The sequence below is a fragment of the Doryrhamphus excisus genome, chromosome 10 (assembly GCF_030265055.1).
Source record: "Doryrhamphus excisus isolate RoL2022-K1 chromosome 10, RoL_Dexc_1.0, whole genome shotgun sequence".
NCBI classification, from domain to species: Eukaryota; Metazoa; Chordata; class Actinopteri; order Syngnathiformes; family Syngnathidae; genus Doryrhamphus; species Doryrhamphus excisus.
This window is the reverse complement of record NC_080475.1, coordinates 10,961,134-10,985,417: the sequence shown is the minus strand read 5'-3', so window position 1 is coordinate 10,985,417 and position 24,284 is coordinate 10,961,134. Positions and strand designations below refer to the sequence as shown.

The 24,284-nt window shown below is 40.8% G+C and overlaps 3 protein-coding genes across 5 annotated transcripts in view; 2 read left to right on the top strand and 1 right to left on the bottom strand.

Moving 5' to 3' along the window:
* Positions 1 to 17,049, bottom strand: part of LOC131137713 (DDRGK domain-containing protein 1-like) — a 19,438-nt gene extending 2,389 nt beyond the window's left edge. The window contains exons 1-3 of one of the 2 annotated variants that reach the window (XM_058085967.1): positions 16,945 to 17,049; positions 14,032 to 14,083; positions 486 to 638 (exon numbers count right to left, since the gene is read on the bottom strand). In XM_058085967.1, coding sequence (XP_057941950.1) covers positions 486 to 558 — 73 coding nt within the window. In that variant the 5' untranslated portion in view covers positions 559 to 638; positions 14,032 to 14,083; positions 16,945 to 17,049. Of the gene's footprint in view, positions 1 to 485; positions 639 to 1,087; positions 1,298 to 14,031; positions 14,084 to 16,944 lie in introns of those variants that run through there. The other variant, XM_058085965.1, reaches the window with a different exon arrangement.
* On the top strand, positions 10,798 to 16,281 carry atp1b1b (ATPase Na+/K+ transporting subunit beta 1b). Its single transcript, XM_058085968.1, has 6 exons — positions 10,798 to 11,004; positions 13,127 to 13,255; positions 13,447 to 13,602; positions 13,670 to 13,854; positions 14,918 to 15,001; positions 15,071 to 16,281. Exons 1-6 carry the CDS (start codon positions 10,914 to 10,916, stop codon positions 15,329 to 15,331), a joined length of 906 nt encoding a protein of 301 aa, XP_057941951.1. The 5' UTR covers positions 10,798 to 10,913; the 3' UTR covers positions 15,332 to 16,281.
* A 1,810-nt stretch (positions 17,050 to 18,859) lies between the features above and the next one.
* LOC131137665 (cyclic nucleotide-gated channel cone photoreceptor subunit alpha-like) lies at positions 18,860 to 24,152 on the top strand. 2 transcript variants are annotated; one of them, XM_058085881.1, is made up of 7 exons: positions 18,860 to 19,101; positions 20,098 to 20,184; positions 20,738 to 20,794; positions 20,980 to 21,129; positions 22,304 to 22,405; positions 22,483 to 22,589; positions 22,669 to 24,152. In XM_058085881.1, exons 2-7 carry the CDS (start codon positions 20,099 to 20,101, stop codon positions 24,024 to 24,026), a joined length of 1,860 nt encoding a protein of 619 aa, XP_057941864.1. In that variant the 5' UTR covers positions 18,860 to 19,101; position 20,098; the 3' UTR covers positions 24,027 to 24,152. The 2 variants fall into 2 exon arrangements, with proteins under 2 accessions (XP_057941864.1, XP_057941862.1); XM_058085879.1 differs by having other exon boundaries at positions 20,699 to 20,794.
* The last annotated feature ends 132 nt before the right edge of the window (positions 24,153 to 24,284 follow it).

Sequence of the window (24,284 nt, the reverse complement as noted above, 5' to 3'; positions counted from 1 at the left end):
CTCTCAAATGCTCAAGAGGACTTCCGGACTACTGCCGAACCCCACTTTGTATTTTTTGCAGTATAGGAGTTGATAATAAATGAAACTCAGTGAGAGCTCAGTTCCAGCGAGTTTTTTTCTAACACCAACTCTTTGTGAAGTCATAGTGAGCCGACTTCCTTGTATGGGCATGCCTGGGTACAAGCAGTAGAAGCTGTTAGGTGTACAAGCTGAGTGGGGCCAATCACAGCGGCGTAGGCGTACCCAGAGGCAGGTTGTGGGTGGAATAAATAAACAGAGTGTTTTATAACTGTAATATAATAACTAGGTGCAGATTCTGGAAGATCTAGAACATTTTCTGTGCGGTTTATCATGTCTAGCTGCTCTATGAGTCCACAGCTCTATACAAAGAGCCAAAAATGAGCATAATAGGTCCCCTTAAGTCATCACAATGCTGGTAATGTTGATGCATAAGGTTATGAATGAGCTATGAAGTGAATGTTTACCGAGCTCCTCTTGTTGCATCTGCGGTCGTCTGTTGGCCATCACCGCTGCAAGGTTTCTCCTCCTACGCGGCATTCCGGCGCCTCGCTCCTCCACAACTGGCCGTTGGCGAACACCTGCAGCTCTGACAACAGCTTGGCCATTCTCTCTATCAGCTGTGTAGAGAAATGAGACAGAGTAGTTAACAAATGAGTGGACCTTAAGGCCTTTTCAGTGTGCAATATTATAGTGTCAATCAAAGGACAACCTCAATAAGTTATCTGTGATTATGCCAGTGTCAACTGAACATTATGAACGATATTCATTATATTTAATGTTGTGTCATTGTTGTTTTTGTTTTTCAAAGGAACACAAATGTCTATTTCTGTTCAGGGCATACGGACAATTTTAAAGGTGGGACAGTTTGCTGACGTAGCCTAAAACACATTCACGAAGTTTCGGTCGTGGAAAAAAAAGAGTTGACAGCCGATGACTTTTAAGCATAAATGTGCAGACAAGCACCCACTATTTCACATCTTACAATGTTAATTTGGCAAAAGGTAATCGTATACGCTACAGTATCGTGTTATGTTATGCTATGCTATGCTATGCTATGCTAACTTACCTTCCTGCGTCTTTTTCCGCAACTTCACAGCGAAAAATATCATCACCGCGAGGATGGAAGCAGCTATCAAATACAGTTCTATATCCATGACCGTTCCACAGTTTTATACACTATTAAAATGATTGTATCATGCGTATACACTTAAATTCAATCCGGCACGTTGTTCTCTTTTAGCCTGTACGTCAACAACTGACAGCTTTCTTCTTCGTTGGTTTTACTCGCCAGGAGATTATTTGTTGGCTTTCAGCTCATTACTACCCCCTATCGATTTGGAAGAGAGGAGCGGAATAGCATATGTTTTAATATAAAACACTGTTAATATAAAACGAAAAACAGCTTATATTAATATTGGAAATGAAAATAGCATCATAAACTGTCATAAAGTTGATCTTTTCTTGATTTTTGGCATTTTTAACATGAACATTTATGAATTATACTGCAAGATACAACTTTTCCTCTTAATTATATGCATGAATTTCCGCATTTTAATGCATGTGCTGCGTCATATACTTTATATATTCATTTTTTAATTCAATAGATATATAATAAATAGATATATAATATATAAATAAATTATTATAATTATTATTATATTATTTATATAATATTTATATTATTATTATTATTATAATTATTTTATTTAAATGTATACAGTGTGTATTAAAAGTGTGTGCCCACTTCCTGTATTTTTTCCACAGGGCCATACAGCTTTGGATTTGTTTCTCCTTTAATAATAAAAAGTTTCATTAAAAACTGCATTTTGTGTTCAGTTGTGTCTTTGACTAATATTTAATCTTGTTTGATGATCTGAAACCGTAAGTGTGACAAACAATGAAAAAGGTCATTAACACAAGAAAACTAGCGGTGGCTAAAGAATTCAACGCAGCTCCTTAAGGAGTATTATTTTGTACATGTGACATTCAGTGGGTCACAGACACATTATCGCCACTGTCATCGCTCCGATGCTCCTTTGCATCTACATGAACTTGTTTTGGAAACATACACAAGGACTTGCCCAAAGGGAGTAACCTTACTACTTTGGCCTTATGACTCAATGCATATAACTTATAACCAACAAATGGATGAAGATTTATTTTCTATTATTACTTTTTTGATTTTTATTTTTAGGACATGAAGAGGATAAAAATCATGCCGCTGTACACCAAAGGCCCCTGAGCCACATATTGACACTCCTGGCCTATTGGGTGTGACAGTACATTTCCATCACTGATGACAGCTGCAGGACACAGCCTCCTTTTGGAGAAAGAACATATTGCAATAGGATATTCCCTCTCTCTCTCCTTACATTCTGTCTTCCATCTTGTTTATACTGATAACACGCTTCATGCTTGCAAAGCGCATGTGTGTGTCTTTTTTACATATATGATGACCATGACCTTCAAAGTACACGGGGCTGAAATATATTCATGAGCAGTGCAGCCCAACAAGAATGCAAAAAGCAAGTTAAGTTGAAGGATATCCCTTGAAGGACATTCCACTTGCCGCAGTCTCTATTTCCTGGTTCACCACTCAGGTGATCCACATAGAGGAGGAGGCGGAGTTTAGTGTTGCTCTTCCGAAAAAGAGAGAGAGTGCAGTGAAAGAACTGCATTGTAGGATGGGAATCGAGCGCTAACACGACTGATGTCTGCTGCAGAGGTCATCGAGGGCCTTAAATATCATGAGGCAATTAGAGGTGTAGCGATGACAACAAGGTCATGCAGATGCTAGCAGGAAGTACATTCAGAAGGACACGGAGGCGTGACAGGAAGTGGTGCAATGTACAGTAAATACTGAACAGTATGCATGCATCATTAGGAAGGTCAATACATCTTTTTTTGCTGTTTTTTGCTTTGATTGCTTTACAAATGTATCTTGATGCTTTATAAGTTATGGTGTTTTCATATTTAGTACTTTATATTGCAGGAATTTAACATTTACATGGGATTGAATTAAGGTAAATATATGTAAATACTACTTTACACATTTATCTTGATGCTTTAAAAGTCATGGTTTTTCATATTTAGTACTTTATATTGCAGGAATTTAACATTTAAATGGGATTAAATTAAGGTAAATATATGTAAATACTACTTTACAAATGGATCTTGATGCTTTAAAAGTCATGGTTTTCATATTTAGTACTTTATATTGCAGTAATTTAATATTTAAATGGGATTAAATAAATATAAATATATATAAATACTACTTTTTTAACCCATAAGAACCCAGACTGACGGGGAAATACTGAGGAATATGCAGTACCAGAGATCTGAGACCTGGTTTTCCATAGTAATTTTCATGGCTAAAAGCCCTGTAGCGATGTTTTCATAATTAATTTTACATGAATTCATTAAAGATTATAATTAAATTGTAATATTTGACCCCATATTAACTGATTAGAATCATCAATGTGTTTTAAAACGAGCTGAGCAGCACAAAATAAGCTGTGTTTACCTGCCATTTTAGGGAACCGTATCCCGGAATGGTCACATGACTCTCACCGACCCCACCCCACAATGTTTCCTATGCGTCACTTCAAGATTTAATGAGTTGTGTTGGGCCTATTTTAGGATATTGAATGTGCCGTGTGTTCTAATGGGTTCATGACGACCCCCCCCCCCCACTGGATGGAGGGACCAACCAAGCAGGTTAAGGTCAGGGTAAAAAGATCTTACTTTGTTTTTGTTTTTTTGACACGCTTCATTATCCATGCAGCCATGGGCTTCGCTCTGACCTCACTTTGGCTTTTTTTCTGAGGACCTCAGTTATGACTTGTATTAGTCCTGTGATTTACAGCCCAGTGTTCCCACAACAGTCCAAGAGTCTGTTAATGGTTGTGGGCTTTATATTGCTGTGGTGACAAGCCAGATGGCCTGTTGCCTCAAGGGCATTGCTTATTGTTCTACCTAGCCATAAGAGCTAATATGCGGTCTTGTATATCCATCAAAGCGAGCCTCTCCAGCCATCGGTGTTTTAGTATATTCGACAATTCCATCCATCCATTCATCCATCCATCCATCCATCCATCCATCCATTGATTTTGTTGTTAGTCTTACATTATCTTATATTGTTGTACAGCCGTCCCTCTTTTTCCACAAACTAGGATTCAATATTAATAAACCCAATAGAAAACCTGTTTATGACTTTTTACCATTACAAAATATAGCACCCCTATAGTCACCTTTACACTTGTATTATTCTTTCATCTTTTCATTCATTCATTAATTTTGTACCGCTTATTCTCACAAGGGTCACGGGGGATGCTGGAGCCTATCCCAGCTGTCTACACCCTGGACTGGTGGCCAGCCAATCACAGGGCACATATAGACAAACAACCATTCACACTCACTCATTTTTTCATCTTTTATCATATTGTGTAGACTATGGGATCACTGCAGGAACATAAGAGACAGCTGCCGCTAGCATAGTAAGCTACCGAGTTAAGTAGTTAGCATCTCCGATTAAGTGCTGCAAAGAGAGTGGAGAAGAACGACAAAGCAAAAAATGTACCACTTCCGCATGAAATGGGAGGGGAAGTCTATCATGCATGTGTCAGTGTAAATTTCTGATGACTATAGAACTTCATTCATTCTTTTTCTCACGGTACAAGGGTCATGGGGGGTGCTGGAGCCTATCCCAGCTGTCTTTGGGCGAGAGGCAAGGTACACCTTGGACTGGTGGCCAGCCAATCACTGGGCACATATAGACAAACAACCATTCATACACACTCATATTTTCATCTTTTATGATATTGTGTAGACTATGGGATCACTGCAGGAACATAAGAGACAGCTGTCGCTAGCATAGTAAGCTACCGAGTTAAGTAGTTAGCTTCTCCAATTTGCTTATTCCGGACAAAATCAAGTGTTGCAAAGAAAGTGGAGAAGAACGACAAAGCAAAAAATGTACCACTTCCGCATGAAATGGGAGGGGACGTCTATCATGCGTGTGTGTGTGTAAATTTCTGATGACTATAGAACTGTCTTTTTTTTTTAACTGATTTTTAGAACTTGTCTTTTAATATTTTTTTATTAATAATTGGTTTTAATTATTAATTGGATTAATAATTAGTCAACCACAAAACAGCAATAATTTATTCATTTATTAATTTTTGAAAAAATGTGATAAGGTGACGCACAGAATCATGATTTAGCAAGGGAGGACATCATTTTATCCATCAAATCTAGGCCAATAAAAAGTCAGCTGCAGACCCAAATGGCCCCCGGGTTGCATGTAGGACACCCGTGCTCTGTTGCTCTGCCAAGCTACAAAAAAATAACACAACCGATTGTTCTCCCAAGTGCTTTCCCAAAATGCCGAACTGCTGAACTGTTTCCTGGAGGAGGTTTCCTCTTTGCTTGGTGGATATGTGTAACACATAACACAACACATTGTGTCTCTAGTTCCAAAGTGGATGGGCTCATACGTCTTGCTCAAATATTAACCATCACATGAATTATTGGAAGGATTGAGGGCTAAACTTTGGACTGGTGTAAGTGGCAGCTAAATGTGAGGGAGTGGATTAATTTGTAACCAAATGTTTCGCAAGAGCCTCAATTTGGCCGCTAGTAGATAGCGTAGCCAGTCAGGACTGAAGGAGCTCTGAAATGAAAGCACCTCCAAACCAGGGAGGAACCATGAATATTTAATGGAGGGGTGTTTGTTACCCTGCCAAACAAGCCACTGCTTGTCAATATAAAGACCACAGCAACATTTCCTTTTCTTTCTATAATTTCAAGACTAAACGTTGTATCTTAAAGCATCATTTAAATACGGGGAAGCTGATTATATATAATATCTTGGGGGCAGTGTTTGTATTATTCATTTTTATTTATTTTATTTCATTTTTTTTAAAACTAAAAAATACTATAAAACACTGCAGTGTAAGTTAGAACACGCCATGACCTATTATGCTCATTTTCAGCCCTTTGTGTTGAGTTGTGGACTCCTATAGAGCAGCTACACACAATAACCCTCACAGAACGCTTTCTAGATCTTCCAGAATCTGCACCTATTCCAGCTGTATTTCCTTTCCTTTCTACCGCTTATCCTCACAAGGGTCGCGGGGGTGCTGGAACCTATCCCAGCTGTCTTCGGACAAGAGGCGGGGTACACCCTGGACTGGTGGCCAGCCAATCACAGGGCACATATAGACAAACAACCATTCACACTCACTCACATTTTCATCTTTTATCATATTGTGTAGGCTATGGGATCACTGCTGGAACAGAAGAAACAGCTGCCGCTAGCATAGTAAGCTACCGAGTTAAGTAGTTAGCGTCTCTGATTGACTTATTCCGAACAAAATCAAAAGTTGCAAAAAGAGTTGAGAAGAACGACAAAGCAAAAAATTTACCACTTCCGCATGAAATGGGAGGGGAAGTCTATCAGTGTAAATTTCTGAGTCGCCAATTAACCTAACATGTTTTCGGCATATGGGAGGAAACCGGAGTACCCGGAGAAAACCCACGCATGCACGGGGAGAACATGCAAACTTCACACAGAGATGGCCGAGGGTGGGATTGAACCCTAGTCTCCTAGCTGTGAGGTCTTCGCGCTAACCACTCGACCGCCGTGCCGCCCACTATAGAACTTGTCTTTTTTTTTTTTTAGAACTGTTTTTTTAGAACTAGTCTTTTAATATTTTTTGGATTAATAAATACCACTTCCGCATGAAATGGGAGGGGAAGTCTATCAGTGTAAATTTCTGAGTCGCCAATTAACCTAGCATGTTTTCGGAATGTGGGAGGAAACCGGAGTACCCAGAGAAAACCCACGCACGCACGGGGAGAACATGAGTGGAATTGAACTCGGGTTTCCTAGCTGTGAGGCCTGCGTGCTAACCACTTGACCAAAGCTAGTTTCACTTTACACAATTCTATTTTCCCCACATTTCTCATGTGTGACTTTTTTCCATTTTAAAGGTCACGAAGAAGGTCATTTTCTCCGCATTGCAACGATGACGTAACTTCACATGCTGCCATTTTTGTAGTAACATTACCAAACAGGAACTTTCATCCTTGAATCATTATTATGACTTTTTTCAATGAATCAATGAAACATTGTCGCTATTTAAGTTTATTTTAGACATCTGACACCTTTTGGTGTGTTGAAGAAGTTGAACGTAGCCAAACATTGTTTTAAACTGTACACATTAACCACCTTCTTTTGAGGAGGGAGCATTTAAACTTCCCATAATAATCCTGTCAATAATTGACCTCCGGCATTATGTGGTGGCCTTGTCTTGTGACAAAAGGACAAGCGACATTTCTATACGGCGAATCTACGTCTTAAAAGCACTTCTACACACGTATATTGGAGCTTCGTCTGGCACTAATATAAAGTTAAATAAAATATGAATAGAAATGAAGTGCAGAACTGTAAGGCACTGTCTCAGTTAATTACTAATTAACCTATTGGACCCTGAACCGTGTCACTATTTAACTCTTTAATGGCTCAACGGAAGTCTTTGGCATGGGCTAGCATACATAGGCACTCATTAGAAGGCAGAGATGGCTAATAGGAACTAAAAAAATGAAGTTTATGTATATTTTTTTCAATAATAATATCAGTGCGTGAGTGATGACAACAACAAGCATGCTAGCTTACACTATAAAACTATTTCCAAGCCCTTCTTGGGGTGAATCAGAGTGGTGCTTGAGGGTCAGGTGACCTGCAGGGGCATGTGTTATGTTACCCGGCTTGTCCGTATAACAGAACATCATGTTCAAACACAAGAATATCCATAAGTGGCACCCGGTACCAAGATAGACTCAATCAATACCTGAATGACTCAGACAATGTGGTCACCTGAGACCAAAATTGAGCTCTTTGGCATCAAGAAAATATGAGCCCAACAACATCCACGTAACATATCAAGGGTCCCTTCACTCCCGTTTGGTTTCCCTGTAACTTTAATTACCAATTTGTCCTTGAATTCATCTCATACCGCCTATCCAGCCAACATTTGATGCATAGTTTTTGCATTGTTGCAACTAGGAACCCTGTGTGTAATATGAGACATGTAGGCCTCGCCTTGCTTACACCGGCCCCCTTGCCCCTTACACACACGGAAGGCATCACAAAATACGTTTATTGTGTACACAAGCAGACAAAAGCAGGTAGTTGTCGGGTCATCGTGGATGGATTCCATGTATTCTGAATTAACCTTCACAAGTACACTAAATTGTGATAGAAATGCTTATAATTTCAGCCTTATTTTTATTTATTTTCTTCATAGCCATTTCATAGAGTCCATTTTTTAATAATGTCTCTATTAAGGGGGCTGCACGGCGCCCCGGTGTATTCCCACATTTTGGACCAAATATGATGTTAGCACATACAATGGTGCCTTCAAGGACCGTCAAACAAAGTGGGACAAGTCGCCGCTTGCAAAAACCAACAAAAATGTTGGGATTTCTGACTGAATTTTCTTCTTTGAATAAAAATAACGGCCCATATTTCATAAATTGATATGAATTTAGGGCTGCACGGTGATCAAGTGGTTAGCGCGTAGACCTCACAACTAGGAGACCTGAGTTCAATCCCACCCTCGACCATCTCTGTGTGGAGTTTGCATTTTTTCCCTGTTAAGGTTAAGGTTAATTGGCGACTCCAAATTTTCCATATGAATTCATGAATGTGAGTGTGAATGGTTGTTTGTCTATATGTGCTTTGTGATTGGCTGGCCACCAGTCCGGGGTGTACCCCGCCTGGGATAAGCTCCAGCACCCCTGTGAAAATGAATGAATGAATATGAATGAATAATGAATGAATAAATAGTAGTTATGTCAAAATGTTGTGTTGCTGCTGGATGTTTATAGTATCCAAGTCATACACCAAGTTTCTTTTCTAAACGAGGAAGCTCTAAGACAACAATGAAGGCTTGAAATCACGGCTACCACCAGTTATGTTCTTTGCAGTGATCATTTCACTGATGACTGCTATGAAGGAACACATTTATAGTAAGTATTTGGCTTCAAAGTACGCATAATTCGCAACTCCAAATTGTCCACAGGTATTAATGTGAGTGTGAATGGTTGTTTGTCTATATGTGCCCTGTGATTGGCTGGCCACCAGTCCAGCGTGTACCCCGCCTCTCGCCTGAAGACAGCTGGGATAGGCTCCAGCACCCCCTGCAATTGAGGATAAGCAGTAGAAAATGAATGAATGAATGTCTCTATTAAGGGTGTAACGGTACGTGTGTTTGTTTCCACACGGTACACATTAAAAGTGAGGAACAGGAAGTGTGCTCCTAGCCTAATCAGTAAACAAATACAGTGGGAGTCAAATCCTATTCCACCATTAATAGAGAACTGTACTTTTGGGGGGAAATAATCAAATGGGAAATAATCACAGAGCTGTTGGTATGCATCGACACAACAAATCTTCTTGTCCTTGAGGTGATATTTAAAGGTCAGAACCCCCATGTGCTGAGGCCTCCTTATACGCATCTATGTTTACATTTAAACAAACCATCCAAGCACATTGCTGAGCCATTTCACACGTGAATGCACCAGCACACACATCACACGGCAGGGGGTTATAAACCAGACAAGAACTGAATGGATCGAAATCTCTCCGTTAGTAACTGAACGCAACTGCAGTGAAATGTCCCATTTTACGGAAAATTAGCGTAGAAGTAACGGAAATTCTGGTTCTGGTCTTTCCACCAGAAACAAAACAACACCCCACACTAGTGTGCTAAAAATTTTCCGACTGGGTGGGGGGGGGGGGGGCGGTTTGCAGGTGGGGGGGGGGGTGCTGGTGAAAAGACCCAACTGCCTAATTGCGACTGTGGTTGGTAGTTTCCCGCGCAGCAAATGGGAAGGTTGACGATAGCTAATAGAGAGGAGTTAAGAGTTAAAGACATTGACATCAAGCTGCAATGATTAATCCATGATTAATCCATTACCCAGCAGGTTGACAACTATTTTGATAATCGATGAATAGTTTTTAGATTTAATTTCTTTGACCCAAACCACTAACTGTAGCCGTTCAGTCCCTCTATGGCCAAACCGATGACTCGACTAATTAACAAGCGTCAGATTAATCGACTAACAGAAATGATCATGGTTGTATTTTTATTGAAATTTTTTGTTTTACTGAAGCTATTTAACAAACATGATTTTAACAGAATGTTCAAGTGGCAACCTGGTGTTTCTGCACTTATTTGATCTGTCAAATTAGCTGATTAATCGATTAAGTGAAAAATATTAGTCCAATTAATCGGTTATTAAAATAATTTTTAGTTGCAACCCTAATAGTAGCCTTAATTTTTTCCTTAGTGGTAATGTGAAATTGTAATTAGTGTAATTGTTTGTTAATTATGGTAATGATAATGGTTTTATTTCATTTGAACATGCATCAGATTACAAGTGAGTGCATGACATAATCCGTTCAATTATCAATATTAATGCGGTCAATAATTGTGCTGCTGGACACTTTTACTGCGAACTAAAAGCAAAATAATAAACATGAAAATGATTCCAAAGAGTGTTATTATCGCTGCAAATGTAGGGTTCTACGTTATTGGTGCGATTAACGCGCCAGTTGATTAAAAGCATTTCACCTCAACTTGAGGCGTCACGGTTCCGCATGGCTTCCTCGCTCCCTGATTGGCGGACGCCGCTCCGCCCCCTTCGTGTAGGTAAAGCTTGAAGTGTCCGGGGAGGCGGGGCATCGAACAGATACTTTATATTGGGGAGCCTTCCAGCACTTCGCGCTGGGTGCCTTCGCTGCGGCTACCGTTGGTCAACAACACGGAAGGGCTCCGTTCAATAAAACTACCGAAGGAGTCGGCTTAGCGGGACAATAAGTTGAAATGCCTCCAAAGAACGACGATGGCGGATGGAAGAAGTTTCTGTGGGATTCGGACAAAGGAGAACTGCTCGGTCGGACGGGGGGCAGTTGGTGTAAGTATGGCCGGCTGCGGCGCGTTCTCGCGGGTTGGAAGGAGCGCGCGCGCCGAGGGTCGCCCTCGTGCCGCCTCGTGCCGCTTGACACCTGTTTGATGTGACTGCGCTGCGTTCACGTACAGCTCGTTTAGGTGCCATCGAAACAAACGAACCGCGTCCGCAATCCACGGACCTTTTAATTAAAAAAAAATACCTGCTCTGAATACCACGCTGTAATTGAGCGGATTTTGAACTAACCACCGTTAAAGGGTTAAAAATGCATCACGGTCCAAGGTGAGTCAAGGTGATATGTCCTCGCATGGAAGTAGAGAGGCTAGACTATCGATCCGTGTCGGGTTCATCTGATCCTATGTCAGTGTGATCTTAACAATACAGCTGATTAACAGCCCTTCGACCTTCTCTTGTTTCTTGCGAGGCTCTAGTGCGCATGTCCTTGCAGCGCTTCTCAATGTCACAAACCCTGCGCCGCGTCACTGAATGCTTCAGCATAGATCTGTATCGTGGAGACGGATGTCTCATGTTTGACCTTCTCTGGGCTCCTACGAAAACGCTGATGCATTGTGCGGACACCTGCACAATGCGGTGAAGGTTGTCAGGAGGACATTTTTGCACACACCTAACTTGTCAGGATGTACTGGAACGCACCATTCAAATACAATTGTGTACCAATAAGACAACATGTCTAGTAACTTGGAAGTAAACTTAATGGTACAGTACAAATAATAACAATAATAATCAGATATTGTTGAACATTTAGAAATGAAAGCTTGACCAGTCATCTAAGACGTAATGTGTCATTTATTAATGGAGTCTGACTTCCTTGCCCTCTTTGACATTGCTTCCTGCAGCCTTAATGTCTGCATAGGCGCACCTTGCTATAGCGACCGTGTGACCTCCACATTTTGTTCACGTTCCATACTGATGATGCTTTTTAATGATTCACGTTCACTTATGTATTCTATATCGTAATAACTGTTAATGATGCTCGGGTATCACAATTGGATTGTGTTCAATTTGCATTATGACAATCATCATTGTCATAATCGTCCTCAGAGTAGCATCGCTGTTTAGTCATTCATTCGTTCATTCATTCATTTTCTACCGCTTTTCCTCACAACGGTCGCGGATGGTGCTGGAGCCTATCCCAGCCATAATATTGATATATTACTAATAATATTATTATTAATATTAAAGAAAAATCATGAAATCATAATAATAAGTCTTACAGATCACTTACACACATACACAGTACACATTGATCGGGATAAAAACAGAACATTCATTCATTTTCTACTGCTTTTCCTCACGAGGGTTGTGGGGGTGCTGGAGCCTATCCCAGCCATAATAATAATAATATTATTAATATTAAAGAAAAATAATAAGTCTTAAGGATCACTTACACACATACACAGTACACATTGATTGGGATAATAATAGAACATTCATTCATGCTGGAGCCTATCCCAGCTGTCTTCGGGCGAGAGGCGGGGTACACCCCGGACTGGTGGCCAGCCGGCCAGCCAATCACAGGGCACATATAGACAAACAACCATTCACACTCACATTCATACCTATGGACAATTTGGAGTCGCTAATTAACCTAGCATGTTTTTGGAATGTGGGAGGAATCCGGAGTACCCGGAAAAAACCCACGCATGCACAAGGAGAACATGCAAATTGAACCCTGGTCTCCTAGCTGTAAGGTCTGCGCGCTCACCACTCGACTGCCGTGCAGCCCCCACACAGAAACATAAAATCCAAAAATTAAAAAAGCAGCTTTGCTTTGCTTTACCACTTCCCCACTGGATGGCAGCGTTTACTTCCACTTCCTCTGCAACCAAACCAGGTTTTTCTTGAAGTGGATCTTTTTCCACCAATAGGAGCGTGGTGTCGTGTTTCATTGTGCGCATTTACTTTCGGTTTGTAAGCAGATCCCGCTCTTTTCTGCACATGTGACGACACAAAGATGAAATAATGTCGTATGATTCTGATGGTAAATGGCGTTTTATTGACTTGAGCTACCAAGCCACCAAAACTTGTTTTCTGTCTAAACGGGCTGCTATAAAATTTAAAGGAACACAGTGTGACTACCTTCCCCTATGTCTTCTCTCCACCACAGTCAAAATCATTCTCTTCTACATCATCTTCTACGGCTGCTTGGCCGGCATCTTCATCGGCACCATCCAAGCCATGCTGCTCACTCTGAGCAACTACAAGCCCACATGGCAAGACAGGGTTGCACCTCCCGGTAAGCATCCCTTGGGTATTGTTTGTCTGAAGCAAAGTGCAGCAGAACCAGGTGCATCATCAGTTTGAGTTGGAGACTGCTGGGCTTGGGAGATCTTGGTCCCTGAAGAGCTGATTTAGCATTCCAAAAATTCCAACAATTCATCATGAGACGGGAATATGGTTACTAATAAAGTGTGTATGTGTGTGTAGGACTCTCACACACTCCACTATCTGACAAAGCCGAAGTGTCCTTCAACCCCAGAGACGTGGAAACCTATCTGTCTTACACCAAGGCCTTGAAGGACTTCCTGGTCAAGTACGATGATGACAAGCAGGACAACCAGATGAAGTTTGAGGACTGTGGAGGTACGTACGTACGCACACGCACGGTAGGCTAAGACCTCTTTTAATATGCGCTTAACATTTTCTTCAGATACACCGGCCGAGTTCAAGAACCGCGGTGACCTTGAAAGCGACACGGGCGTTAGAAGGGCATGCCGTTTCTCCAGGGAGCTGCTTGGACCCTGCTCTGGCTTGACCGACCCCGACTTTGGCTTCAAAGACGGCAAGCCGTGCCTGATTGTGAAGCTTAACCGGATTGTTAACTTCCATCCAAGGGTGAGGAATAAAGTCTTTGTTGTTGGGAGTTGACAGTCACTTCCTGTTCAGCGCATAGCAAGGTTTATATCACAAGAGCGAACAAAATTAACCTGTTTTTGTCAGCCACTCGCATGTACAAAATCTTGATTATCATTGTAGTCAACATTTAAACCACGGGTCTCAAACTCAATTTACCTGGGGGCCACTGGAGCTAGGGTCTGGGGAAGGCTGGGCCGCATCAGGTTTTCTAAAAAAACAAACAAAACGCTTTTATTAAAAACAGAAAAATATACAAACTTTTTCAGTGCTTTACTTCCGATTTTCTACAAGAAAAGCTCTGATAAAACATTCCACTGTTCTCAAATATCTTAATTTTTATTTTTCTGCACAAAATAAGATAAATAAACAAGAATAAAGAAAATCAATCAATCAGTAATAAATAAAAATAATGATAATAATAAAACAGCAAATAATAAAAACTTAAGAAACCACATATAGTTGGTGGGTAGACAAATTATTTTTTTTAGATTAAAATTAACAAATCATTATTAGAGCCCAGTAGACTTGACAAAACACGACTATAGTCACATTTATACTTTTTTATTTACAACATATTGCGCAACTGCAGGGTCTTGAGACACATGCTAACTCGCAAACTAGAGCGCTAGCGACCTAAACGATAGCCTTCAAGTTATTTCCTTTAAACTTAAGTAGCCAAAAACTTACCACTTCCACACGGATAGGGAGCATAACTATTAACAGTTATTTAACCTTTAACATGAACATTAATCAAACGTAATAATTTTTTCGGGGTACATGATACCATACAGCATCCATATCAAACATTAAACTTTCATGTCAAGGCGGGGGCCTCAAACTAGTGTCCTGCGGGCCACATTTGGCCCGCGGGCCGCGTGTTTGAGACCCCTGATTTAAACTAAGTAACCGCAGCGGCTAGTTTAGTTTAGTATCTAATATGGAGGGACACAATGTCAACAAACTGAAGTACTTCATGCTCTGTCTCCTTTCTTTCTGCTATGTTCGGGTACACTGGTAATTGCGAGTGTCTTTTTGCATTCAGCCTCCTTCCTCCAATGCAAGCATCCCCGAAGAAGCTCAATACAAAGTGCAGCCCAACTTGATCCCCATCTACTGCACAAATAAGGTACTTCACGTTCTCACATAAACCTTGTCCCAGATCTTCCTTGTCGAGTACCCGTCCTGTCTCTTTCAGAAAGAGGAAGACGCCGGGAAAATCGGCGAGATCAAGTACTACGGCATCGGCGGCGGCTTCCCGTTGCAGTACTACCCGTACTACGGCAAGCTGCTGCACCCCCACTACCTGCAGCCGCTGGTTGCTCTGCAGTTCACCAACCTGACCCTGAACACCGAGCTGCGTATCGAGTGCAAAGTGTACGGCGACAACATCTCGTACAGCGACAAGGATCGCTACCAGGGACGCTTTGACATCAAGATCCAGGTCAACAGTTTATGACCAGCATCAGGACCATAGAGCGCTTATGCATTGCCGCACCCCTCCCCCCTCGTCCTTCAATCCTGACATGAAATAGACAAGTAGGCGTGGCTAAGTTGATCACAGTCACTTGGCTTCCAGCTAGCGTTAGCACGCAGTTTTAGTGGGAAATGTAGCTGTTAGGCCTCCGAAGCATATTTATTCTGCCGTAAGCAACATTTGGACCCTTGTTCATTCACGACTGTGCAAGTGGATTTCCATGTGTAGCCCCCCCCCACCCACCCTGACCATTAACTCCCCCCACTCCTTGTCATATCACCGCCTAGGTACCTCGCTTTTCCTTCATTTTTCCCAGCGTGATGGTACACGGCATGCCCACTTAATGATTTGCTCGGTCCACTCTTGTGATCTTTTAATGAAAAAGCTGCACTCCAAGGAACTTCCTTCCTCGTTTTTGTCTTTTACGTCTGATCATGGGGCCTTGTTTTAGTTTGCCTTTTGTTTCTTCCTTAAATCACTTAAAAGTGTGAACGGGTTTTATTAAATGCCTTTTTAATTGATTATGTTTTCCAGACCTTTTTTTTTTTCCTTGTTTTCCAGCCCGTGAGATATTTGGGCCCTCCTGCAGGGGAGGGGGGCTCACGGTGCTGACTCGGCTTTATTTTTGTTCTTCTGGACTCCCATCACAGTATTGTGATGTGTGTGTGCCTCTCTGAATGTTTTTAGCCATCAAACATGGTGGACGAATTGTATATTTATACAGTTGTACATTTTGTTTCTGTGCGAAAATATTGTTAATGTATACATGCAATACCAAAGTGACGATCTGTTAAGGGTCAAAATGTGTTGCCTTGCAACCTTCCAGTGGCTCGCTCTTGAAATTTGGGGTGTGTTTTTGGGCCATGAATGTAGTTGGAACCAGGGCGCTTAAATACCACAATTTTCATGCATTTCAACCAAAAAGAAAAGAAATGAAGAAAACAAACTTAAAAGCTCTTGAGTTTGTTTAGGGGATGAAGGAATAGTATTAGATCATGTCTGAAACACTTGAACTTGTACAACCATCATTTCATGCACCCTTTGCCATTTAATCCATGATAGAAACAAATAAAGTCATAATGGAGCTCTCTTGTGCTTTCTTTTTCATGGCTACCTCATACTGTGACCAGTATTTAACTTAAAAAGTACTTACCAAAGGTGCTTATTTCACAAGCTTAAATTGATATTAGACTTAAATCCACATTTACACAATGAAAACTCTCTTTCAAGAAAAGAAATAAACAACAGTTAGCCTCTATGTAGCCACCAAGTAAGCTAGCTAGTACGTTAGCTTATTTGATCATATATATTCCATAATGTGTACATAAAGTGATGCTATAGCACCATCTTTTATCTTTTCTCTTCTTTCTAAAGTGTGCACCCGACGGCTTTGACTTTTTTCTCCATTTTTTATTGACACAAATTAATATCACTATTATCAACTACTACGTCACCTGCTGCCAAGGCTCGACCAACTCATATCGACTCAAAGTTCCCTCCTTTTAATTTTACATTTCCGAAGTGAAATATGATGTTATATAACAGTTAACTATGTTTTATTTTTAATCAATTACTGTTGTAAGTAAATTTTTTACCTTGTAATTAACCTGAAGGCTGAGGTCCAGTGGCACCCGCTCCCTGCTTCACTTTGGTTTCGTCCACATCACGTGGTGGACGTTTGATCACGTGTTGGGGCCCGAGTATCACGCCTGAAGAGGGCGCTCGTCTGCCATGTCCTAACCTGGTGAGGATTTAGTAAGGGCTGAGCATTAGTAAATCGATTTTTTTTCTTTCTCTCTCGAATTTGATGTCGTTCCTGTCATAGTTTTACACAATCCATAATAAATGAGATAAATTATATTGCTATTGTGTATGTACGTTTTACTGATGTATCAGTGACTAGCTAGTGCACTGCTAATTCCAGCTCGTGCTGCCATAGAGCGCTAAAATGACAGAAGACCCAACATAGCTGTCCTAGGATATGCCTACCGTTAAAGGTCACCTATTATGCTTTTTCTACTTTTCTTACCTATAAATATATTTAGAATGTTGTATTGTAAACAATGCCAAAGTTTCAGATAATGAGGTTTACGCATTTGGAAGTGAGCCCTGAAAAGTTTGGGATGGCTGAAAACGCTTGATTTCATAGGGTGTGGCAAAAGTGTTCTTTTGTGATGTCACAGAGGAGCAGGCTTTCTAATGGTCGTGGCTGTGGGACCATACACTCATACATCACTGTGTACATGTAATACTTTGCAAGATTATGCTATTCTCGTAATCTGATCAACAAATTTAATGATGCTTTTCTAATGCTTCTATTTGTTCCACAGTGATGATGATGAAGACACTGCCATGAAATACTGCTGACGACATTGATGAATGCCCACGAGTCCTTGTCATGATCAGCATCATCACAGGTTCAGCAGACAAGTCCCAACCCATCTGACTCTCGTGGGAGGCTCCGACTGAGGTGACAGGTGACACCAGTGTGGTACATACTGTACATGTCATGTAGTGTGAGGCTTTTGTTGCCGTAATGGCCTCCTTTTTGACAAATAATATACTATCTAAAGGGAAACAAATCACTGGTCACCACTGGAAAAAAGACCTCTGCTATTGTCTGATCTCACATGCTTCGGAAAGCAATGGAGGAAGAGGACGTAGCTCTGCTCAGATTATCTAAGCTGTTGGAGGATCGTCCTATGCTTGAGTCCCCTTAGCCTCCACGCACTTAAGAGGATCTACCTAGACTGCAAGGGATATAAATAAATAGGCACAACTGTTGATTTCCCGATTGATTTCTTGACTTTTCCAAGAATTTTACATTTTCTGACTCAAAAATTACCAATTTAATTTAATTTCGGCTTTTTTCCTGTTTACAGAGTCACGAAAGTGGATCTTTTTGCTCCGCATACTGATTTTGCTTGAGTCCTTTCCATTCCGGATGCTCTTCCTGACAAATATGATGGTGCTTACTCAGTACCCGAAGTCCAGAACGCTAACCACTACACCATGGCGGGCTCTCAGATGCAATGCATTATGGGAAAACTGTAAAAGTGTTGTTTTTGTCATTTCAAACTTGTATTGGTACATGTTTGTATATTTCCGAGGTATACAGTACCTTTTTTTGAGCGTTAAGTTGCTGTGTGATGAGTTTAGTGCTCTCAGTAAGACAAAACCGTGAGTCTTTTATGTTGTTCTACTGACCGCCTGTGTTTCCCAACGGGTTGACAAGCTTGTTGTGAGCGCACTGATAGATCACGCCAAAGAAAGAGCCAAAGTATTTAAACTATTAGTGGTAGGAGTTCTTTAGAATTTAACCATTAATTAGCCGCAGTGTTCAAAGTCGAAGGAAAAAGTAGAGGCTTATACACCGTAACATATTGGTGTTGTTAAAAGCTGAGTTCAGTCTATCAATAAAAAAAAAAAAGCAAAACAAGTTCCTCTATGCTGTTTAGCCTCGTTGACATTCACAGTCTCCGCCCCTCCCTCGTCCACACATGGTTGGCTGCTAGGGAGTCACAGTGCATGATTCTAAGAGGACTAATCAACAGCTAGACAAGGAAGGATTTCCCTGCTCTTTCTTAGGACATAATATATATACATAAAACATACATTACATATACATAATAACCACAGGACTTCATATCTGATGGGACTAATGTCACACAGCACAAGGAGCCAAATGGAATTATTGCAGATTGCACTTTGACCCCTCACAAACGGGACTGCTTCTTCTTGTTAAAATACAGGTAAACACACATTATACATTCTTTTTTGTTTGCTTGTAAATTCACAGTTAAAAGAGAGAGAAGTTACTGTTAAAGATGTGAGAGTGTTAAATGCTCAACAGAAAGTCTAATTTTAGACCTAATCTTGGTAAGGAGGATTTGAGCAGAGCTAAGGAATAAACCCAGGCTGTGTCAATTTGCATAAGTTTTCAATAACACTTAAGATTCCTGTCACTTCACTTCAAAAATAAGTAAATAATTATTGAATAAGTGTCTCTTACATATACTATCTGTTGATTCATTGATCATACTGTTTATAATTTATATAATCTGCAATAACCATACTCTACTCTAGTCACTTCACTGCAATACTGTACATATTACTGCTATCATATATTGTCATATCCATACTGTTTATAATCTGTATAATCTACAATAGCCATATTATAGTCATTTCCATACCCTAGTCACTCCATTGCAATACTGTATATATTACTGTTATTATATATTGTCATACCCATACTGTTTATAATCTGTATAATCTACAATAGCCATATTATAGTCATTTATATCCCTGTGCATATCCTCACTGTATTATAGTCATAGCCTGTATAGTTTTATTTACATAGATCTGTCCATACTAAGGTACTTATAAAAATTGCACTTCTGGTTGGATGCTAACTGCATTTTGTTGCCCTGTACAAGTGACATGAGCAATAACAATAAAGTTGAATCTAATCTAATCTAATCTAATCTAATCTTGCAACATTAAAATGAGAAAATGTACATTTTTATCATACTGGAAGCTACAGTGATCACTTTTCTCCATCAACCTCTTACTTTTGAGCAAAGCAGGTGTCAAACCTTTTTCACAGTCACAACAAACATAGACACAAGAGTCGTAGTTCTAGAGAAGAGACTGAGAGTGATGCTTGATGTGGGTGTTAACACGCCATTTTTTGCACAACTGAAGTTAATATCTATCGTGCTTCCCTCATCCCGTTTATCTGTCTTAAGGATGGCCCACACACTGCACTTTGGTCACACCAGACGAAAACCTCCAGAGTTCAGCCAACGCGACCGTGGAACAAAGGAGATCATGAGGTGAACTCTAGATAGACGTAGCAGAGTATTCAGTCAGGACCCATTGGGGGCCAAAATAGCGACAAAAGGTGTCAGGAATGAGGAGTCAAAATCTAACAGAAGTAGTAGGAAATTTAGGAATACTGTTAGAATGAAGGCTGCACGGTGGTCGAGTGGTTACATCCGAGTTCAATTCCACCCTCGGCCATTTCCGTGTGGAGTTTGCATGTTCTACCCGTGCATGCGACTCCAAATTGTCCATAGGTATGAATGTGAGTGTGAATGGTTGTTTGTCTATATGTGCCCTGTGATTGGCTGGCCACCAGTCCAGGGTGTACCCCGCCTCTACTCGAATAGAATACTCGATTACTAAAATATTTGATAGCTGCAGCTCCAGAAAACACCTAATATAATGAATCAAATCATTATCGCTAATGTTAACATCTATAGCTATTTGAGTTATGGGCTCCACAAATGGGCCTTAATATTTGGAATACACTCAGAATCTCATGAAATGAATTCCATCTTCATGCAGACGGCCGAAAAAGGCAAATTCCTACATTTGTTCTTCTAGGAACTCTGTGTCTCCTTTGGCTCAACAAAACATGAACAACAGCAACAACAACGACGGGTAAGATGGCACTACATTGTATATAACAATATGTATCTCTTATTCTCCTTTCCTGTGTACATAGTAGCAGTTTTCATTGTAAGTAGGTAAGTAGGCAGATAACTAGATCATCAGGCCACCTGAGTTATTGTAGAAACAAAACAGCCTCATTATGCAGCTAAATGGTGAGCAACTTTGTTCTTCAGCAAACAAAATGACAAGAAAGAAGAACCCAAAAATGAAAAGAAAGATGAGAAGAAGGAGGAACCCAAGAAAGATGACAAGAAAGATGACAAGAAAGATGACAAGAAAGACGACAAGAAAGACGACAAGAAAGATGACAAAAAGGAAAAAGAGTAGGTTTATTTTCTTCTGGTCTCCTCCATTTCATAAAATGTAGTACCAACTACTAAGTATTTCAATTAAAGGGGACCTATTGTGTTCATTCTTTGGCCCTTTGTATTGAGTTATGGACTCCTATAGAGCAGCTACACACAATAACCAGCACAGAAAGCTTTCCAGAGCTTCCAGAACAGTCTGTTTTAATTTATTCCACCCACAGCCCGCCTCCAGGCACGGCCACTCCACTGTGGTTGGTCACACTCCCAAGTGCTCAGGAGGACTTCTGATTAGCAGCTGAACCCAAATCTATAGGAGTTGATAATAAACGGAAATGTATATTTAGAAAATGTTCGCTTTTAACATACAGCCGTATGTGTTGGATCCCGAATCCCATCAAAATGTCTCAAGAAAAGACGTCTCTGAATGGTAAGTAGCTTTAGCATTTTAGCATTAGCATCGGTAACATTACACTTTTTTGCGTGACAATGTGTTTAAAAAACTCGAGTACACTAACTGTAGTGGGAAATGGATATTAGCAACTCCAGACTTGGTGAGCTTGTAATTTGCAGTCCATTCCCTGTATGCACACTCTATAATGCTACATAGAAAATCGCGTTTGCTTCATGACTCACACAAAATAAACACAGTTAGGACTCTGATAAATTGTTACTTACTGCTTGCTCTACTGACTTTCAGGAACAGGACTGCTGAGTATGTCAGTTAGTCCATGTTAGCAAAAAAGTCCAGTGTGAAATGCCAGATTGACAGATCAAAATATTGATAAATATTGATAATATTGATATTAATATTGATAATAATATAATCAGGAACTCCAACCATTTCTGGTTTGCCTGTTAGGAATTGTAAACAAATGTAGCTTTTCCTTACACCCAAAGAAACAGAAACAGAGGGCAGATAGCATATCTTGTCTATATCGCACGCCCATATAAGGAAGCCTGGCACTGTGTGACATCACAGAGAGCAGTGTAAGAAAAAACTCTCTGAAACCGAGCGTTCATTATCTGAAACTTTGACAAACAAAAAAGAGGAAAAAGCATAATAGGTCCCCTTTAAGTGTTTTTTGTTTTGAAAAGTTGATTAAGCACTGAGCTCATTAAAATTGGGTTAACCATGTTTGTTAAATATTACGAGAATATGTAAAAAAAATGGTCTTGGTTAAATCCTCAGAAAGGAGCTGTGGGTCATTGACCCTGCCACGGATATGTATTACTTCTGGTTGTGCACCATCTCCATCCCGGTCTTCTATAATCTGATGTTCCTGGTGGCCAGGTCTGGACCGACTCTTGAATTTGGTACTGAATGTCGTTTCTATTTCATAACTTTTGGAATATCTTGTTGGACTACAGGGCCTGCTTCAATGAACTGCAGAACACCAAAGTCATATTATGGATGGTGTTGGACTACTCCTCAGATGCTCTCTACTTTGTGGACACTTTTGTGCGAGTCAGAACAGGTTTGAGACTATCGGGGACCTTAATTTCAGGTCTTGCATGAACCATGATCGTTAATAATCCCAATCTTGTTTGTCGCAGGTTTCTTAGAGCAAGGTCTGCTTGTACGAGATGTAAAGGTTTTGAAGGAGAAGTACATGAAAACACGACAATTCCGACTGGACGTGATATCCTTGATTCCCACTGATCTTGTCTTCTTTGCAATCGGAGTCAACAATCCAGAGTGGAGGTTCAATCGACTGTTTAGATCGGCTCGGCTTTTCGAGTTCTTCGATCGAACCGAAACTCGCACCAATTACCCAAATATCTTTCGAATTTGTAATCTTGTACTTTATATCATCATCATCATCCACTGGAATGCTTGCCTCTATTTCGCAATTTCCAAAGTTCTTGGATTCGGATCAGACACTTGGGTTTATCCGACAATGACAAATTCGGAATTTCGACATCTTACCAGGCAATACATTTACTGCTTCTATTGGTCCACACTGACCCTGACCACCATTGGGGAAACACCGCCCCCAGTCAACGACATCGAGTACTTCTTTGTCGTGGCCGACTTTCTCACAGGGGTTCTGATCTTCGCGACCATTGTCGGCAACGTCGGCGCCATGATATCCAACATGAGTGCCGCTCGTGTGGAGTTCCAGGCCAAGATAGATTCCATTAAGCAATATATGCATTTCCGGAAAGTCACCAAAGACCTGGAGACCAGAGTGGTCAAGTGGTTTGACTACTTGTGGACGGAGCAGAAAACGTGCGACGAAAAGCAGGTGCTCAAGAACCTCCCGGATAAGCTCAAGGCTGAGATTGCCATCAACGTTCATCTGGAAACGTTGAGCAAAGTACGCATTTTTCAAGACTGTGAGGCGGGTTTGCTTGTTGAGTTAGTTCTTAAACTTCAACCCCAGGTTTTTAGTCCGGGTGACTACATCTGCAAGAAGGGTGACATCGGAAGAGAAATGTACATTATTAAGGAAGGGAAGTTAGCGGTTGTGGCGGACGACGGGGTCACCCAGTTTGTGGTCCTCAGCGATGGTGCCTACTTTGGAGAGATCAGCATTTTGGGAATCAAGGGTAGTAAGGCCGGAAATCGAAGAACAGCTAATATCCGAAGTGTGGGGTACTCCGACTTGTTCGCCTTATCCAAGGATGACCTAATGGAGGCGCTAACAGAGTACCCGGAAGCGAAGAATGCTCTGGAAGACAAAGGGCGGGCCATATTGATGAAAGACAATCTCATCGATGAGTCGCTTATCGGGGTTACCGATGCCAAAGCCTTGGAAGACAAAGTCAACAACATCGAGGGAAGCCTGGACGTCATGGCGCTCAAACTCAGAAAGCTTACAGAACATTTCGAATCGTCCCAACGCAAACTCAAACAAAGACTCTCGAATTTGACAAACGAAGTCACTACCCTGAGCGTCGCTGACGGGTAGCACGGACTCGGATCAACTCTTCTTCACAGTCATCTTTAGTTTGCTGTAAACTCATGGTGGAACTACAAATTATGAATTATTATCTGTTTATGTACACATACCAATAAACAATATTGGGAACCATCATTCAATCAGTCATTTCAAGCCAAGACATTCACATTTCAGACATTGAGGCATGCACTTAACACTAATCCACTGCGCAACTTCAACGTTGTCAACGGTTCTTGAGCATTGTTGGCAAGAATCTGCTGATACTGA

What these genes read in the sequence shown, in the direction of transcription:
- atp1b1b (XM_058085968.1), top strand. Translation starts at nt 10,914, where the DNA reads ATGCCTCCAAAGAACGACGATGGCGGATGGAAGAAGTTTCTGTGGGAT. An exon ending in TCGGACGGGGGGCAGTTGGT is followed by an intron (nt 11,005 to 13,126) that starts GTAAGTATGGCC and finishes TCTCCACCACAG; the next exon opens with TCAAAATCATTCTCTTCTAC. An exon ending in GAAGTTTGAGGACTGTGGAG is followed by an intron (nt 13,603 to 13,669) that starts GTACGTACGTAC and finishes CATTTTCTTCAG; the next exon opens with ATACACCGGCCGAGTTCAAG.
- LOC131137665 (XM_058085879.1), top strand. Translation starts at nt 20,099, where the DNA reads ATGGCCCACACACTGCACTTTGGTCACACCAGACGAAAACCTCCAGAG. An exon ending in AACAGCAACAACAACGACGG is followed by an intron (nt 20,795 to 20,979) that starts GTAAGATGGCAC and finishes TTTGTTCTTCAG; the next exon opens with CAAACAAAATGACAAGAAAG. An exon ending in CTGATGTTCCTGGTGGCCAG is followed by an intron (nt 22,406 to 22,482) that starts GTCTGGACCGAC and finishes GTTGGACTACAG; the next exon opens with GGCCTGCTTCAATGAACTGC.